At 46.8% G+C, this 19265-nt stretch overlaps 1 protein-coding gene across 12 annotated transcripts; it reads right to left on the bottom strand.

Annotated features, from left to right (window-relative positions):
- Nucleotides 1–226: 226 nt before the first annotated feature.
- Ube2d4 (ubiquitin conjugating enzyme E2 D4 (putative)) lies at nucleotides 227–18147 on the bottom strand. Of its 12 annotated transcripts, none has more exons than XM_038329536.1 (8): nucleotides 18001–18147; nucleotides 12988–13051; nucleotides 9586–9617; nucleotides 9420–9497; nucleotides 8236–8341; nucleotides 6318–6492; nucleotides 3863–3904; nucleotides 227–831 (listed from the first exon to the last, which is right to left on the bottom strand). In XM_038329536.1, exons 1-8 carry the CDS (start codon nucleotides 18022–18024, stop codon nucleotides 609–611), a joined length of 744 nt encoding a protein of 247 aa, XP_038185464.1. In that variant the 5' UTR covers nucleotides 18025–18147; the 3' UTR covers nucleotides 227–608. The 12 variants fall into 12 exon arrangements, 10 of the variants coding, with proteins under 10 accessions (XP_038185464.1, XP_038185403.1, XP_038185395.1 ...); XM_038329475.1 differs by having other exon boundaries at nucleotides 6399–6492; nucleotides 18001–18122; XM_038329494.2 differs by lacking the exon at nucleotides 227–831 and adding an exon at nucleotides 3047–3387 and having other exon boundaries at nucleotides 18001–18122.
- Nucleotides 18148–19265: the final 1118 nt, after the last annotated feature.

Here is a 19265-nt window from a genome sequence, read left to right as displayed (position 1 = left end):
ATAGTAGATTCCCAAGTCGCTCCGGATGAGTAATCCTGAGCCTGTGTGTGCACTTGCGCCTCAGAAATTTAATCTGATAGCTGGTGCGGTGGCGCACCCCTTTCATCCCAGCACTCGGGAAGCAGAGGCAGGTGATCTTTAAATTCAGACTAGATTGGTGTACAAACCAAGTTCCAGGACAGCCAGGGCTACACCGACAAACCCTGTATGGAAAAAAAAAAGAACAGAAAAGAAAAAAAAAATTTAATCATCAGTATCCCGCGTGATGGAATGCGCCCATGATCCATCATAAGGAAGTTCAGGCAACTGTTTTTGAACTAGAGATGACACACAAAGCACTATCCCACTATTGAGCTAATTTTTTAATTTCTATTTTAGATGATGTAGATGATGCCCAGGCCGATCTAGAACTCAAGCTTCTGCCTCTTGAGTGGTGCTGGTGTTGCCGGTGCTGATGCTGGTGGTGCTGCTGGCGCTGTTCGTTCTGGTGCTGTTGATGCTGATGGTTCTGTCTGGTGCTGCTGGTGCTACTGGTTCTGGTGGATGGTGGTGGTGGTGAGATAGCTTGGTGGTTAAGAGCACTGGCTGCTCTTCTAGGGGACCCAGGTTCAATTCCCAGCACTCACATGGCAGCTCACAACCCCCTGTAACTCCAGTTCTAGTGTGCTTGCTGCCCTCTTCTTGTCTCTGCTGACACCATGCATGGACATGGTGCACATCACACAAAGGTATAAAAATAAAATGGGTGTGAAGGAGGCAGAGGTGGGTAGATCTCTATGATTTTGAAGCCAGTTTGGCCTACCCATTGATTTCCTGGCTGGAAGTGAGACCCTGTCAAAAAAAAAAAAAAGTATTAAAAAGAAACTTCAGCTCCATTTAGCAAACCCAAATCTTCCAAAAGAGGTAACATATATTGTGTGTGTGGTACATGTACATGGATGGGGGTGTATGCATACTTGTGTTGTCTGTGGAGGCCAGAGAGCAATGTCAAGCGTCTGCTCTTTCATTCTTCTCCTTATTCCTTCGAGGCAGGTCTCTTACTGAGCCTGGAGCTAGGTTGGTGGCCAGCAAGTCATAGGATCCTCCAGTTTCTGCCTCCCCATAATACTTAAGTTATAGACACACAGAGCCAAACTCAGCTTTTAAAGCAGCTTCTGGGTGTCTGAGCTCAGGTTTTCAAGCTTGTGAAAAAAGTGCTCTTTCCCACTGAGCCAGCCTCTCAGCTCCCGCTGTCATTTGTTGCTCAGGGATCACTTAAACCAGTGGTTCTCAGCCTTCCTGATGCTGCGACCTGTTAATACAGTTCCTCATGTTGTGGTGACCCTAAGCATGAAATTAGTTTGATGTTATTTCATAACTAATTTTGCTTCTTTCATGAATGGTAATGTAAATATCTGATATGCAACCCCCAAAGGGGTCTCTGCCCACAAGTGGAGAACCACTGACTTAAACCCATGCATTTCTCTGATCTCTATGGTCCACCGGGGGTGGGAGGGGGAGATCATATTACTCCACAGATGGCTTTCAAGATCTGCTGTTCAGTTACTGACCAAGGACTGATCTTAATAGTGTCTGTAGATGTGGGTGCCACAGAACCAAGCACACCATGGTTCATCTTCAAAATATGGCTTTTGACCCAAGAGCCTATTCCACAGGTTGAACTGGGAGCATGACAAATAGGTGGGCCCCTTCTCAGTGGCAGAGAATCCAAAGGATTGAGCACAAGACTGCCCAAGCATAAGACTGCCTGAGCATAAGTCCACCCAAGTGGTATGAAGCTCATTTTAGGGTTCCAAAAATTAGTAATTTGCACTGGGAACATCAAAGGGCTCATTTTACTTTTTCTACTCGCTTGGGGATACTCTAGATCTAGAAAAATGGATGTTTGCTTGGAGTCATAAACTACTAAACTTGAAAGGCTAACATTTAGATGTTCATAGCCTTAACACCATGTTGTGCCAGGACTTTCCTGTCTGCCTGCCTCTGATGTGAAACTGTGTCCCTTTGCTGGCTGAGTTACCCTCTACAAAGTGCTGTGTTCTGCTGAGCTGAAGTGCACATGGTGTTACAGCTTGGGTGAGAAGATGTGGTAGCAGCCTTGCAGAACACTTCAGTAGGACCATTCTTCCCCCTAACATTTAAGAAACAAACTTAAAGAGTAATGCCCAGCAGGGTGAAAAGCAAGGAAGAAAGCCCAACGCCCCAAAGGCTGGTGACTACAAAGTGGTGTGAATGAGCTCAGAATTGTACTCACTGGCATTGGTTAGCTTCTTTTCTGTTTTAGGTAGTCTTATGTGGCTGAGGCTGGCCTTGAACCTCTTTCCTCCACTTCTCCTGCATGCTGGGATTACAGGTGTGCACAGCCATGCCTGGTTACTTGTTTTCAGAGCAAACCAATCTCCCTTGGCTGATCCTCAAGCGTTAGGTCAGCAGACTTCTTCCTCCTTGCCCTCTTAGGCCTCACCTGGTTTGGGAGGCATAGTTTTTCTCATCTCCCCCTGTTCTGATTCACCAACCATTACTGTCTGGGAATAGACCAGCGTTATAACCAATTCAGAAGACTAAGTTAAGGCTAGGTGTCATGGATATACCTGTTAGACCAGGGCGAATGATCTCTAGTTTTAGGCTAGTCTGGACTATATTGTGAGAACTCATCTACAAAAAAACCAAAACAAAACCAAAGAGCCCTCTAAAGAAACTCCTTAGATCTCTTCTCTCTTTGTAGTCTTTTCTAGAAGTTTCTTTCCTAGCCAGATGTGGTGGCATATGCTAGTAAGCCCAACTTTCAGAAGACTGAGACAGGAGGAACCAGAATTCAAGGTCAGCTTGAGCTATGTAGCAAGACTGTCTTCAAAAACACATTTCACATACACAGATGTGCTCATTATTGCTTTTTCCTAGGTAACTAATCTCAGAGCTCCGTACTCTTAAGAGCAAACCTTGCTCCATCAGAAAGCCCACAGAGGAAGCCAAGCACTTAAAGCCTACTCAAATCTCTGGAGAACCTGCTAATTCTGTCTGAAAGGAGAAAAAGTGCCAATTGTCATAGTTCTGAAGGAATTTCAATTTTATTTGCATTTGAAGTCCCTCTCCTTCCATGTGTTCCAGTCTGTGAATAGCTTATGCTTGAACTTCATGTTAAGTTCCCAGTGGGAGAAAAGTGGGGAAAGCCTCACCACATACAAAAGCTTAACCCCACCTCTCCGTGTCTGACGTCATCCTCCTTCTGGGGTGTTACATGCTTTATACATCCTGATGTTTCCCACTTGTTGTGGGTGTGAGGAGAGGAATGCAGCATATAGCACTGTAGAGGGCGGAGGTGGAAGGCAGCAGAAGCACTCTCACGGGATGCTTTTCCAGTTCCCAGGAGCTCCTGAGGACATGGTTCTGTGGCAGACAGAATGTGAAGAAAGCCCACTCTGCCCTGGGCCCTCAGGACAGCACTGTATTCTAAAGGCAGAGGCCATGTGGGTTAGGGAACAGACGGGGCCCCTGTGTAGTGCCACAGTGACTAGTGGCACCATTTGAGGACAAGTAGGGGAGGCATGCATGGCTTGATTCCCCAGAGACAAGCAGACAAGTTGGGGCATAGACCAGTTCTAGTGTAACCAGGAAGACTGTAGATCATAACGATGGTTGCTGATTTGGCATCAAAGGTGTAAGTGATACTGTCAAGGCAACAATGGCTGGAAGTGGCACCACCAACATGCTGCAGCCAGAGGAAGTGAGTGGCCAACACGCGTGTGAATGGAGGATGTTCTGTGAGTGCCTTAGCCAATAGCTCAGAGCTGCACAGGAAGGCCACTCTGCCTGACAAGCTTCTCTTGGACAGTGTCTCCCATGGAGCCTTCGAGGCACTTACATAGCATATTTCTGTGTCCACTCTCTTGCTAGTCTGTTGTATCTGGAAGAAAAAATCAGACGGAGCGACACCTCACTTGAAACGTTATCCTTTCAATGTGGAGTAGAGAACATGAGGGGGTAAAGCTGCCACTTGTCAGGCTCTGGGACTGATGGATGAATGAAACAAAGGCTTTCTCTGGAACAGGACTTCGGCTATGGGTGTAACCCGTTAGCGTGGTGCTTCCTGTTGCTCCTCCATAACTACCTGTGGTGGTTTACAATAATGCAAACCCAGTCTTTTCTCTCCCATGCCCTTCAGTATGAATGAAAGATGTGGACAGAATTCAGCTTGGAATATTCCAGGCTGCCTGGCACACAAACTCCAGAATGCTGGCATAGTCTGAATCCACGTGACCTTTTGTAGCTGGGTCACATCTTTGTGAATGGCTTATCACATCCCTTGACTGTTTACCCTGAAACATAAAACATCATCTGCTTTGTGGGGCTGCAGGGAGGCCTGGACGGCCCTGTGTAAAGCTCCCAGGCCACACCTGGTACCGAGTCGGGGCTCTGTAGGTATCTGCCCTTAGCTTCGTACTGCAATGAGGACTGGTGTCATACATACAATAGTAAGTTAGAAATGTGTAACCAGAGGATACCGAAAGTTAATTCTGGTTCATTGAAAGCAGCTCACACTAAACATTAAAATAAATACAGTTTAAGCTGGGCGTGGTGATACACTACTATCCTAGCACTCAAGAGGCAGAAGTAGGTGGATTTCTGTGATCAAGCCCAGACAGGGTTACTCAGTGAGACCCTGTATCAAACACTACCATCTCCAAAACAAACAAGCAAAAACTTTAAAATCTGGTCAATTCAGATTCACTTTGCCTGGTACTGGGAAACTTTATTAAGGAATTCATATTTATAAAGGCCTCAAGAAGCTGGGCAGTGGTGGCGCACACCTTTAATCCCAGTACTCGGAAGGCAGAGGCAGGCGGATCTCTGTGAGTTTGAGGCCAGCCTGGTCTACAAGAGCTAGTTCCAAGACAGGCTCCAAAGTCACAGAGAAACCCTGTCTCGGAAAAAATAAAGCTGGGCAGTGGTGGCATGCACCTTTAATCCCAGCACTTGGGAGGCAGAGGCAGTGGATCTATGTGAGTTAGAGGCCTGGTCTACAGAGTTAGTTCCTGTAACAGCTAGGGCTGTTACACAGAGAAACCCTGCCTTGAAAAACCAAATGAATGAAAGAATGAATGAATGCCTCAAGAAAAAAAGCTTGAAAAAACTCCTTTTTTATCCTAATCTCTTCAGACAAAAGTAACTGATGAACTAAAAAGACTTATTAATCTTTTTTTTTTTTTTTGAGACAAGGTTTCTCTATGTAGCCCTGGCTGTACTGGATTCACTCTGTAGACCAGGCTAGCCTTAAACTCACAGATCCACCTCCCTCTGCCTCCCTAGTGCTAAGGTTAAAGGCGTGCACCACCACTGCCTAGCTTTTTTTTTTTCTTTTTTGCTATCTTTTAAAAGTTAGTTTATTTCATGCATGTTGATGTTTTGCCTGCATGTCTTGTGTGAGGATGCCAGATCCTCTGGAACTGGAGTTACAGACAGTTGTGAGCTGCCATGTGGGTGCTGGGAATTGAAACCCTCTCCCTAAAAAATAAACAAACCCAAACCAGACAAACAAACAAACAACAACAACAAAGAGCACTGGCTGCTCTTTCTAGAGGACCCAAGTTCAATTCCCAGTACCCACATGGCAGCTCACAACCCTATGTAACTCCAGTTCCAGGGGAGTCAATGTCCTCTTCTTGCCTGTGCTGGCACCACATATGCACATGGTGCAGAGACATGCATATAGGCAAAACACCCACACATATAAAAATAAAATCTAAAAAGAAGAAAAAGGTCCGGATCTAGCGCCACACAGTGGGCTGTGCCATCAGTAGGTCTGCTGCTTGGCTCTGGCACCCTTGACCCCTGCTCAGAGACTGCCACGTACTAGTGACCCTTGCATACGCTCTAGCAACCATGCTTCAGCATAAGGCTGTACCTGGCCAAGGAGGGGAGCCCTACAGCCCTGGGTCTAACCGGTGTGTAAACAGCTGACAGTGAGGGCAGGTGTGCTGATCATGCAGCCACGCACTCTGCACTTCTAATCTTCACCAGCAAGCTAACCTTGGCAGTGCTGCCCACCCTGACTGGCTTCAGCCTCATTCTAGGGATTTCCAAGAAGACAACCCCCTTATTTTATGTCATAAACCTTGTAATTCAATCCAGAATTTCCTTGTCATATTCTTCTGGGTCCTTTGTTGACTGACCACTGACTTAGCTGTCAATATTTTAGGATTCAGCAATGACAGTTGATCTGGGAGGGCAAAGTGTTTTTATCCCTTCAACCTCCTCTGAGCCAAAGGATGTGTTAGGAAGAGCCAGGAGGCTAAACCCAGGGCACACCCACTGCATACATGGGCTTGGCTTGGAGGGGGGAAGATGTCCGTGGGAACTGAGGCAGCCACACACAAAGCCAACCCAAAGAGGACGCATACTTCTCTCTGTCGGCCTTGTAGGTGTGGGCTATTTCTGGCACCAGTGGGTCATCAGGGTTGGGGTCGCAGAGAAGAGAACAGATGGACAAGAGAACTAGGAAGAAAAGAAAGCGTCAGTCAGCGGGGGCCATGGGCCTGTGGGTCGCCTGTGGGTCACGTGTGGGTCACGTGTGGGTCCAGTGAGCCTCCTGAACTGCACTGTTTCCCGCAGCGCTCCAATTTGGTGATTCTGTTCAACTCATGATAATATTTGCTGTTAAAATACCAGCATGCTGCACGTTGCAGGGTAGTTCCTGCACACTGTTCTAGGACACCGCCTTCCCCTGTGGTCCGGGACTTTACCTCCCTACTTCACAGAAGCCCGAGGTCTTAGTTCTCACTCTCCCAAAACCCCCATCTGTGCCCATCCCACACACTGACAGTGCTCCAGACGTCTTTGTTTAGTGGTAGGAAGACAGGAATTCAGAATCTTGAAGCTAGACTGAGACTCTGAACCAGGACTACAAAGCCAATGCATCTTCCTACTGCACTCTACTGTCAAAGGCCTTGAACAAAGGAAGTTATTTACCAGGGCCTGCTGAGGAGCAGATAAAACTTTGAGAACTGTATTTGTGCTTTGCCCTAAATCTACCATGACTCAAAACAGACTGGCTTTACCGAGTCCAAAGTCCTGACAACAGTTTCCTACCGATGGGAAGGGTGGGTCCCCTTTAGTGAAGAGATTCAATTCTCTAATGTTCCAAGTCTGCCACTCGAGGACGGTGAGCTCCCTCCACATCATTCAGGCTGCCTGCCCTTTGTAAGGGCCCCTTGCTGCTGTTCTCCTTTCTCCCCTCTTTTCTGACGCTGATGGCGGCCCCTGACTTTCCTGGACAGTGGGATAAGGCTGTCTACCTGAGGAACAACCCAGAGAAGAGCCATTTTGGCAGAATGTTGGCCTGTTTCCTAGATGTGTCAGTCTGACAGAGTCCACTGTGACCCTGCACAGCATAAAGGTGGTGGTTCTGTCCTGAATTTACCATATCCATCTCTGCAGGCCTTTTCTAGCATCCAAAGCCTGTCCTGCCAGTTGTCCCACACAGTTTGGAGCCTCTCCCAATGTCCAAAGCTCTGCAGTTTGCTTTGCCTATGTCCCACTCATCTGGGGTGGGGTGGTGGCTTGTGGTACCACCTACCCATACCCAATCTTAGTTCAGGAATACCTATAGTTCCATAGCAGGGTTTAAATTGGATTGTTTTTATTTTTTTTGATTTTTGAGAGAGGATTTCACTGTGTAGTCCTAGCTGTCCTATAGACCAGGCTGGCCTTGAACTCACAGGGATCTGCTTGCCTCTGCATCCCAAGTGCTGGGATTAGAGGTATATGCCACCATGCCCGGCTAAACTGAATTCTTAATCTCACTCACAACATGCTCATTATCACTTGTTTTGGGAAAGGAAAATTTCTTCACAGACTCTTGAGATCAGGTCCTGTATCTGTCCTTTCAGAGACGACTCACAGTCTGTGTTGGTCCTTCTTGGACGAATGAATGAAGGAAGAGAAAAGTTTAATATTTGTCTTTTGACTTTTGGGTGAAAAATGCAAGTAGAGTTGTCTTCTTGTACCCACTTGGCTGTTTTGGGCATCACACAGCAGTGACTGCTGAGAACCACTAGGGCACAGGCACGGTGTTTTACATGCCATCTCCTTACGGGTGGAGGATGAGGTGCACAGAACTGGGCAGGGCTCTGTGATCTAGGGAAGTCGTCTGTCCTCCCTGAGTTTCCATGTACACTAGTCAGCAAAGGGGTAAAAGTACATGAGACAGGCATGCTGAGTCCATGTCAGTGTCTCTACCTTTGGACACAGTCAATGCTGGGGACCACTGTGACCTCAGGATGTCCAGGCAGATGCTGCCATTGCTGTTTATATTAGGGTGATAGATTTTGGTAGTGAAAGCAACCTGTAAAAATAAGACACCAAGTCAGATAAGCCAAAGGAGATCTGGAAAAGAATCCAAGTGAAGAGCTTTCGGCAGTGCACCCATCCCAGCTAAGGGGGCAAAGGCAGGCCACTCCAAGAGAAGTACCCCAACCCATTTCTTGCTGGATTCTCATTTTGACCATGGGGAATTGATGCCAACTTCCCTACGCACTGTGCTGTGAAGAATAATAAGCAGGTTGGTGGAAAGAACCCAAAGCCCAAATATCTGCGCAAAAACCAACTTTAATTATGTTTATGATGAGCTAACAGTCACCATAAGAAACAGCCATAGGAGGGTGGTGGCGGTACATGCCATCAATCCCAGCACTCAGGAGGCAGAGGTAGGTGGATCTCTGTGAGTTCAAGGCCAGCCTGGTCTACAGAGTGAGTTCCAGGACAGGTTCCAAAGCTACTGAGAAACCCTGTCTCGAAAAAACAAAAAAAGAAAAAAAAAAGGGGGGGGGTGTTACTATGTAGCTCTGGATGTCCTGGAACTCACTCTGTAAATCATGCTGGCCTTGAACTCAGACACACCTCTGCCTTGGCTCCTGAGTGCTGGGATTAAAGGCGAGTGCCACCACTACCCAGCTGTAGGGCATTTTCTTGATCAATGATTGGTGTAGGACGACCCAGTTCACTGTGGGTGATGCCACCTCTGGGCAGGTGGCCCTGGGTTGTGTAAGAAAATAAGCTGAGTAAACCATGAGAAGCCAGGCAGTGAGCAGCATTCCTCCACAGTCTCTACACACGGCCCTGTGTCCAGGTTCCTGCTTGAGTGTCTTCCCTTAGTGATGGAGTGTGACCTAAGAGTCATAAGACGAAATAAACCCTTTCTTCTCCGAGGTGATTGGCCATGACGTTTTATCTCAGCAAGAGAGACCATAAGACAAGGATTAATCATGAATATCTGTAGTTTAAAGTCCCAGCAGGTTATAGCCGTTGTTTGGAACAGCAGAGCATGGGGGGAAGGTACACACTCAGCTCTCTACTTGTGACACAGAATGTCATCGTAAGCTGTCCTTTTATCAAAACATTATGGGAGTTGGGGGCAGCCTCACCTTTGGGGGCTTGAAAGGATAATCTGTAGGGAAGTAGATGGTCAGGAAAAAAACACCTCCTTGGTAAGGACTGTCATTCTGGCAGGACAAGACAGGAAGCAATCAATGCCTGCAGGAAACGTGAAGTACAAGAACAAGCTAGAGTTGTGCATGCAGCATTACCTACCGGGCCCATGATGGTCGCCTGCCAGTGGAACACTACAAGACAAAAGAGAGATGGCCGTGTAAGGGACTCCTCAGTCCAGGTGTCTGTTCTACTGAGAAGGTGCCACCAAGCTCAGGGCACAAGACCCACACAGAACCACTTCATTTCTGACACTGACTACAAGTTTGGGGCTTTAAAAAGCACCCTCAAGCTCCAAGACTCACAAGGACTCCCAGGGGTCCCCGGAAGTTACTGTCACCAGGGTTCAAGGTACTAAAGTGACACAGATGCAACTTGATTTCCTAGACACAGCTATGGCCATCAGGAGCGCTGACCAGCGCCGCAGTGCTGAGCCGTTAACGAGACTTCACCATGACACGGCTGATGAGCAGCTCTCAGAGACCGAGTTTTGATAACTCACATATCTTTTTTGGTTAAGAATAATTCTTTTCTTTTTTTCAAGATTTATTTTTATTTGATGTGTGTGGGTATTTTGCCTGCATGTATGCATGTGTACCACACATGCCTGGTACTGAGAAGGCTGTAACAGTGTTGGGTTCCCTGGAACTGCAGCTGAAGACAGTTGTGGATGCCACGTGGGGCTGGGAACTGAGATCAGGCTCTCTGAAAGAGCAGCCAGTGCTCTTAGCCACCGAGCCCTTTCTCCAGCCCATGACTCATTTACTACACAGGCAGAACTACAACTCAGTGCTCTCTCCACACAATTATGCCTTAACTAGTCTTCTGCCACTCTACATGTTGCTGCTGACAAGCCCTTTCTGCTCCCCAGTTTCCCCCTTGATTCATTCTGAAGCTCTTTTCAGAGAGTCTCTTCCAGGCTGTGGGGCCCCTTGGTCACACACATCATCTCACTCAGCGACCCAGGCAGTGCTCTGAGGACTCGAGGACTAATCAAGATGAAGCTTTCCTGTTCTCAAGTTCCTGCCCTTCGGCAGCCACTTTCTTATCAAACCTTCTCTTCTCTCCAGCGTCTTGGGCTGTCTTCCCTGCTCTACCTCTTCTTTTGAATGCTCCAAATAGCCATATCCAAGGTTCCAGAGTCCCTCAGGGCAATGGACTCCTCTGCGGAAGACGTCTTTTCACTAGTGGGTGGCCTTCTGAGTTTTTAGAGGTCTTTATCTCAAGAGGATTCATCTCATATAAATTCATGACAGGTACGAAAATAGGGCCAGGGTTAAGGCCTGGGCTTGTCCTGGTTGTCCTTCACCTGTTTAAATACTCTCTCAGCTCAGTCCGCGTCAGCAGGACAGAGACAACACTCATGTTTAGAACACAAGGACTAAAGAGAAGCTTCCGAAACCCCTTGGCTGCAGAAAGGCAGCCAAGCAGCTCACAGATCTTCCTCAGTATTTCAATCAAATGCTTACTTACAGTTGCCTGAGCTAATGAAAATATCACTTCTTTAAAGCAATTTTAAATGATTATGGTGGTGTGTGTGGTGCCACAGCGCACACACAGAGGTCAGAAGATGAATGGAGGAGTCCCTTCCTTCCTTTCATCTGTGAGTTCTGCGGATTTGACTCGGGAGATCAGATGTTAGCAGCACACACTTCACTTGCTGAGTCACTATGCCTAGCCATTTGTTCAACTTTTTCTTTTTTTTTTTTTTTTGGTTTTTTGAGACAGGGTTTCTCTGTTGTTCAACTTTTAAATGTATAATCCAGTGGCATTATATGCATTAATATTCTTTTTGTAAGCTTTACTTTTATTTTCTGCATGAATGTTTTGCCTGAAAGTATGTATAAGTACCATGTGCGTGCCTGGTGCCTGCAGAGTCCAGAATAGGGCTGGACTTGGAGTTAGGGATGGTTGTGAGCTATTATGTGACTGCTAGAAATCAAACCGGGTTCACACTTTATCTATCCAATCACCTGAAAGGCGGGGCTGTATTAGCTACTCTCCTTATTGCTACAATGGAATACCTGACCGAAGCAACCTAAGGAGGGAGGGAGGGATTTACTCTAGCTCACAGTTCTGGGGTACAGTCCAGCATGGCAGAGAAGGCACAGCAGTAGGAGCTCCAGAAGTCAACCACAGCCTCTACAGTCAGGAAGCACGGAGAGGATGCTGATGCTTAGCTAGCTTTCTTCTAGTCTATCCGGGACTCCCACCCGTGGAGTGGTACCACCCACAGTTAGTGTGGAGCTTCTCACCTCAACCTGATCTGGAATTCCTTACAGGCAAGGCTGAGGTTTGTTCCTATAGTGATTCAATCCAGATTAGCTGCCATAGGTTGTTCTATTGGATTAAGCCCCGCTCTTCAAGTCTTTGCCGTGTGTATGAAGGATCCGCCCTTCCTCACACAGTTCTCCTGTCACTGTGCCGTCCTTGTACAGTGTGAAGGACTGTCCAGAGACCCAACAGCCCACAACCAACCTGCTGTGAGGTGGCAGAGGTCTGGCTGGAGCTGCTTCTCCAGTCTCCCATGGAGAAGCGCAGAGGTGGGAGAACAGCTACTCATATTGTCTTGGCGGAGGCAAACAGCAGCTGCCACGCCCTGTCAGTCCTCTGCCAGCGTGCTCACAGGTCCAGTCCTCTTCAGCTAGCTGTGTACCATTTGCACAGTATCCCATGTCTCATCTGGGACAATCTGTCTTCCTTCTGACTCAGTAGAGAATGACTTCCAACAGTTCAGGCTCCATCTGGAATGTAACCTGACCAGTCACACTGAGGTGAGCTCAGGATCTCCACTGAAAAAGCACTTCAGGCAGGAGCTTGCAGATCTTCACTGTTTAGCCTGCCCACTTTACTGAATTCTGGAACTTTTCCATTCTTCCCTTTCTATTTTTTTTTTTTTTTTTTTTTTTTTTTTTTTTGGATACTAGCCAAAATCCTAAGCATGCTCGAGCTGCCTCTTTCCTGACTTTTCACTAGGTCTCGGAAGAACCCAGTCCCCGGCTTCATCGAGGCTAAGCTCCATTGTGCAACACACCTTTCAGTGCTCTAACTTAATAGGTAACTACTTCTCTTCTCCATCTCTTTCCTCCTGGCAATTGGTAAAATTTACAGTTTGCCTTTCTTGTTGTTATTGTTCCCAAATTATAATACAATGGAAATGTCCTTGAGCTTCAAAAACAACAAAACAATAAACAAACAAACAAAAAGAGCTAATGAAAAGAAAAGCAATCCACACTGGGCAAGGTGGCACATGCTTCCAGCAATGTGGGAGATAAGACAGGAATATTAAGAGTTTGAGGCCAACCTGAGCAACAATTATGTACTCGAGGTCAACCTCAGCTGTCTCAAAACAAACTAACAAAAAGCAGTTTATAAGCATGTGAAAGAAAACAATTAGATTTCTTAAGACCTGTTCATCTAAGGAGAGTGGGAATGAGGTCTGGCCCTGATAACATTGAAGGTTTTGGTTACAAGCCTTCTGGAATCTTCTGGAAAAATACTTACAGTCATCACCTACAGGTCCTGCAGAACACTGAGCAGGCGGATCCCTCTGTAAGTCAGTCAGTTCCTAGGATACAAGACAGGAGTTAGGTTGCTATAGGCCTAGGGAGCTGCCTCTATTGCTGCCATTCAGCAGAAGGCAGAGGCCTTCGGAGAGGCTGGGAAAGAAGGTCAGGCAGGAGGCTACTCTCAGAGGAGGATGCAAATGGTCAAAGTTCACGGTGACAGACTAGAGAGATGGCTCAGCAGATAAGAGCACTTGCTGCTCTTCCGGAAGACCTGAGTTCTGATCCCAGCACCCACTTCAAGGAACTTATAACTACCCTAACTCCAGCTCGAGGGGATCCAACATCCTCTTCTGGCCTCCAAGAACATCTTTACATATGTGACATAGACATACACAAAGAAACACAGACATATGAACAAAATAAAAATAAACAGAGTTCAAGGTGAGTAGTCCTTTATATCTAGGAACCAAAGGAAGATCAAAATGCGATCCAGATGACACCTTGTGGGATGGCTAATCTTGATGGTCGACTTGACTATATCTGGAAACAATTAAAATGCAAGCAGCTGGGTGCACCCGTGAGAGATTTTCTTGACTGGATGATGTGGGGTGGGAGGAGCCATGCTCCCCTGGGCCACACTGTCTGATGGCAGCCCACAGAAAAGGACATAGGAGAAGGAGGCTTTTGCCGTTTGCTTGCTGGCTCTCACTCTTGATGGTAAGCTCACCTATCCTACAACCCTTTGCTGGAGGTAAAACCTACTTTTTGGGGTTCCAAGAGACTGAAGATCAGCTGAGATGGCCAGCCTGGTGTTCAAAACAACCACAAAATTCTTCATTTTTCCACAGAGAGACAGTCACTATTGGACCAGCCAGACCACAGCCTGTAAGCCACGCTACTAAGTCCCATATATATATTCCCATTCTATCAGTTCTGTTCCTCTAGAAAACCCCAGCTAACACACCATCTGAGAGGGACTTCACACTGTGAGCCTAGCCAGCCCAACAGCTATCACACTGCCTAAAAGTACATCCTGGTATTATCACTGGGGAGTCAAGCCTTAGAGACCAGAGAGAAGAACAGCCGAGGAGGAGCCCAATGAAGCATGTTCTTGTGAGCCTATCAAGGGATTCTAATAGACTTTGAACATTTTTAAATGACCTCTGTTCTGTCTTCTTAGATGTCTGTCTAGAGCTTATAGTCCTAAGATTTTATTATAGCTCATGCCTGATCTTGGGGAATGGAATAATTTTCTCTGCTCAAAGTTTCACGTTTCCCTGACGTTTCTTTCCAGGTACCAGTCAAGAACTTCTTTTCCTCACTACATCTGACTGTTACAAATGGAGCCATTAGTGTATTTTCAGGGTCCTTTAGATAGGCCCACTGGTAACCCAACTGACACACTTGATGATCCCAATCAACACAAAGAAGCCAGATAGACTGTCATCCTAATTCCCTAATGAGAGCTTGGGTTAATTCTTCAGGAAGGGGAAATGATGAGACGAGGAGATAGAGATGGGCTAGACAGTTTAGGGGCAGGGATGCCAAAAGCAGCAGTTGTAGGAATGGCCTTGATTCCTTGGCTAAGAACACCAGTAATCTTCCTAACTTGGACATTCCAGTCCAGACATTAATCCCTTCTAGTGAACAGCTGTGGAACGGTATCTCTGGATTTTCATGATAGGAATAGGTTTTATTTATTTCCCAATCTTACTTAGCTCATCCCTTAAATGATTTTAGGATTGCTTCTTCAAAGGCATTGAGTGTTAACAGTGGCATTGGAGTTCTGTTAAGAGAAGCTATCTCCTGATACAGACAGTGGAATCAACTTTGGGTTTGGATGGAGACCTAATATTACAAGCTACCCAAAACCTAATAGTTAATCCAGTTGGGTGATCAATCGCATGGCTCGGACCACACTTCAGGAAGGAGGGTTAACCTAAGGCCAAGCTAAAGTGGTAATAAACAGTCCCTATACTGGCCTAAGTCTGGGCATGCTCTCCTAAGACTCTGGGTATCCTCGTTCTTTCTCTGAAGCTCCATACCCTATCCCATGAGGCTTCCTGTCTGCCATGCAGCTGCTTGCTAGCTGAGCTCCAAGCCTAACTCAAAGGCATGGTTTTCTCTTCCTCTTCTCCATCTCCCTTCTCCTGGCATCAGCCTATGAGACTAACTATGCATGTTACGGAGGGCAGAGCCAGGTAAGTGAAGCTGCCCACACCCTTTGGAGCTTTAGACAAGTCCCAGAAGTCACACACTGAGCTATTTACACCTCAGAGAGGATTTGGGTTTTGTTTCGATTTGATTGTAACTGTGCCCTGGTTCTCTCCTTTGGAATAGAATGTTTGTAACATTTTGATTTTACAGTTAAGAGACCTTAGATATTTATTTTGTTTTTTTGGGACAGAATTTCCCTGTATAGCCCTAGCTGTCCTAGAACGCCTTCTTTAGATCAAGCTGGCTTTGAATCAGGGATCCTCCTGTCTCTGTCTCCTGAGAATTGGTATTAAAGGCATATCCCACCATGTGGCTTTGACTTTGGATATTTTAAAGAGAATGAACTTTAAAAAACTTTTTAAAATTAGATTTTTTTTCCATTATATTTTATGTGTAAATGTTTTTCCTCTATGTATATATGTGCCTGGTGACCATGAAGGTCAGAAGAGAGCATCTGCGGCTGCAGAGATGGTTCAGAAGTTAAGAGCACTGGCCACTTTTCCAGAGGTCCTGAGTTCAATTCCCAGCTAGCACATGGTGGCTCACAACCATCCATCATGAGATCTGGCACCCTCTTCTGGCCTGCAGGCATACATGTAGGCAGAACGCTGTATACATAATAAATAAATCTTTAAAAAAATTAACAAGTGCTCTTAATTGTTATGCCATCTTTCCAGTCTGTGACTGAACTTTTAAAGTTTGAGGGTTGTTTGTTTGTTTTGTTTTTTTGTTTTTGTTTGTTTTTTGTTTTTTTAAAGACAGGGTTTCTCTGTGTAATAGCCCTACCTGTCCTGGAACTCGCTCTTGTAGACCAGTCTGGCCTTACTCAAAGAGACCCACCTGCCTCTGCCTTCCGAGTGCTGGTATTAAAGGCGCCACCGCCGCCTGGCTAAAGTGTTTGAGTTTTAAAGACTGTGGGACTTTTAAACGTTGGGATGGGCGCTGAAGAGATGGCTCAGTGGTTAAGAGCACTTGCTGTTCTTGCAGGGGACATGGGTTTGATTCCTAGCACCCACATGGTGGCTCAGGAACGTCTGTAACTCAGTCCCAGAGGATCTGACAGCCTCTTCTGGCCTCTACAGAGCACTAGGCATGCATATGATGCACAGACACACACACAGACAAAACATCCATACGCATAAAACAAAACCAAATTGGAAATGTGTTTTATATTGTGATATTAATGAGATCTTGCGGATAAACAGAAAAAGATCATGGTTGAATAGCAGTGCATTGGTGTATTAAGTTGACAAGGGTCAACTGTTTTGCTTAGTTTTTTGTCAAGTTGACACAAGCTAGAATCCTTTGGGAAGAGGGAACCTCAATCAAGCAAATCCCTCCATCAGACTGTCCTTAGACAAGCCTGTGGGTCATTTACTTGATTGATGATTGCTGCAGAAGAGCCCAGCCCACTGTGAGTGGCGCTGTATCTGAGGACATGGCCCTGGGGCACATAAGAAAGCAATCAGAGCAAGCCGGAAGGCACACACCAGTAAGCAGCCCTGTTCCACGGGCCCTTCTTCAGGTCCCGGCTCCTCTGATGATGGACTGCTTAACCTGTAGGGCAAACAAACCCTTTCCTCCCCAAGTTGCTTTTGGTTATGGTGTTTATCACACCAATAGAAATCTGACTAAATCATACCCTGAATCCACTTGATGGAAAGAATCGCTTATGTGATGCAAATGTTAAATGTTAGGATTATAGGGTTGGGGAGATGGCTTAGTGGTTAGGAGTATGTACTGCTCTCCCAGAGTCCCAGCACCGGCGTCAAAACCGCTTGGAACTGCGGTTCCTGAGGAACAGTGCCCTCTTCTAGTGTCTGTGGGTACTTTCATCTATGTAAGCAAAACACCCATACATATAAACTAAAAATAAGTACAACTTTGTTTGTCTTGTTTTGTTTTCGAGACAGGGTTTCTCTGTGTAACAACCCTGGATGTCCTGGTTCTCGCTCTGTAAACCAGGTTGGCTTTAAACTCACAGAGATCTGCCTGTCTCTGCCTCCAGAGTGCTGGGATAAAAGGCATGCGCCACAGCCGCCCAGCAAAGTAAATAGATCTTTTTTTTAAAAAGTTATAAATATTACTTTGCAGCATAGAAAATTCGAACTTTTAATGCTATATGAAAATGTGGGTCACAAAGTACAGCGTAATTCGGGGCATGGTGGCACATGCCTTTATTCCCAGTTCTTGGGAGGTAGAGGCAACTCTGTGACTTCAAGGTTGGCCTGGTCGACCAGGTCAGTTAGGACCGCACAAAGACCCTGTCTCAAAAAAAAAAAAAAAAAAAAAAAAAACCCAAAAAACAAAGAAAAACAAACCAAATCAGAGCAAATCAGAATTACGGCAATTTTTTTTTTTTTCCAGGATCAGGAAAAGAACGAAAAGCAGATATGCTAAAATGTTTACACATGGTAACGGGTGGTGAGGGGGAACAGAACTGGGTTTTACTTTTGTTTTCTGCGATGCATTTCCCAAACTCTGGGATAACGGATTAACAGAAGACTGTTACCTACAGGACGAGAGACTCCCCCTCACTAGTTACCTTATTAGGCATTCCCCTTCCTCCCTAAGTGCGAGCCCGCAGCTGCGCGCCCACGTGACACGGTCGCGTGACCCCGCCCCCGCGCGCCGCCCTCTCGGCGCGCGCACCCGCCTCCTAAATCCGTGCCGCCGGCGGTGGCTCGGCTTCGCGCGGGGCAGGTGTCTGCGCGCCTCGCCGCGGGCTTGTCGTCTCTGCGGCAGCCCGCGGAGCGGAACAGCGTGAGGACCCTGTTTCCGCCACTCTTACCTTCTGGATCCGTTTCAGCGCCATGCTCCCGCTGCTCGGGCCCGGCCGGCCCCGCGGGGCTTGCCTGAGGCGGCCGGCTGGGCCGCAATGCTCCACGCCGGGAGCGGCGGTCTGCGCGTGCGCGCCGCGAGGCACTGTGGGGCGATTGTCGTTCGCGGCGCGGTCCCGCGCCTGAGAACCTGTTCCGGCGCGGTCGGTTTGTCGGTCACCGTCCCAGGGCCCTGTGGCGCTGATTTCTGCTAGGCGAGGGCCTAGGCACCGGGACGTGCCTGACACCGCAGGTGCCACACTCAATGCTCTCTGCCCCGCCTGGGCTCCTCCCCAGGCTGTCACATAACTCCTGAGCTTAGTGGTTCTCAGCTCTGTAAGTATTCATTTGCTTTTGTATGCTTGCTGGGCAGAAGTGTTGCAGATATTTCTTAATACGTGTAGGTGCTGAGTACAAATACATCCACATATCCGGAGAGCTGCATTTTCAGTAGTACTTAGGTAGTTTTGCTGCACTGCCGAGGTTGAGACTCAGTCTGAAAGAGCACACCGCAAGCTAACCTCTGCTTCCCCTTCGGCAAGACATCGGAGCGTCTAAGACCGAGTAGTTACAAACTAATCAATATGTCACAAAATCGGTGTGATAGATTGTAGCCAACATCTTAAAACTAAAGTAGGATTCAATAAAATACACTGTATCAACGTATCCCATACAGTAAAGACTCGGAAAGGTTTGTTACTGTGTCTATAAATAGCATGTATCTAGGCAGATAGGGTATACTAATACTCCAGGACCAAAGGTGTTCCAAGGTCCCCTGTGCAACACAGTGAGTTTGGGGCTAGCCTAGATTGCAGAGTAAGAGCATGTCTTTAAAAAGGAAAAAAAAAAAAAAAACCCAAAAGGAATATTTAAAGCACATAGGAGGAGTTGAGGAGATGGCTTAGTGAATGAGAGTGTTTGCTTGGGTAGGCATGAGGCCCCGAGTACATGAGCACCCACAGAAAAAGTGGAGCTTGGCTGTTCAACAGGAGGATCCCCAGAACTAAGTTAGCTTCCAGTTAAGTGAGAGATCTGCCGCAAAGGCAGTGATGTAGAGAGCAGTAGATGCCTGACATTGCTCTGGCCTCTTGTCATGATCCGATCCTGCACCATATGCTGCCCAAAACAAAATGCCTTGAACACTTCCATGCTTTCCCAGCCAGATGCCCGTGTTCCGTTCTCCTCTTCCCCAATCTGCCCTAAACACGTGTCACAGGTATGAACTGCCCTCCAAACG

This window comes from Arvicola amphibius, chromosome 1, assembly GCF_903992535.2.
Source record: "Arvicola amphibius chromosome 1, mArvAmp1.2, whole genome shotgun sequence".
Classification (NCBI taxonomy): Eukaryota; Metazoa; Chordata; class Mammalia; order Rodentia; family Cricetidae; genus Arvicola; species Arvicola amphibius.
Note: the sequence above shows the minus strand (reverse complement) of the source record. Positions and strands in the feature narration are given on the sequence as shown.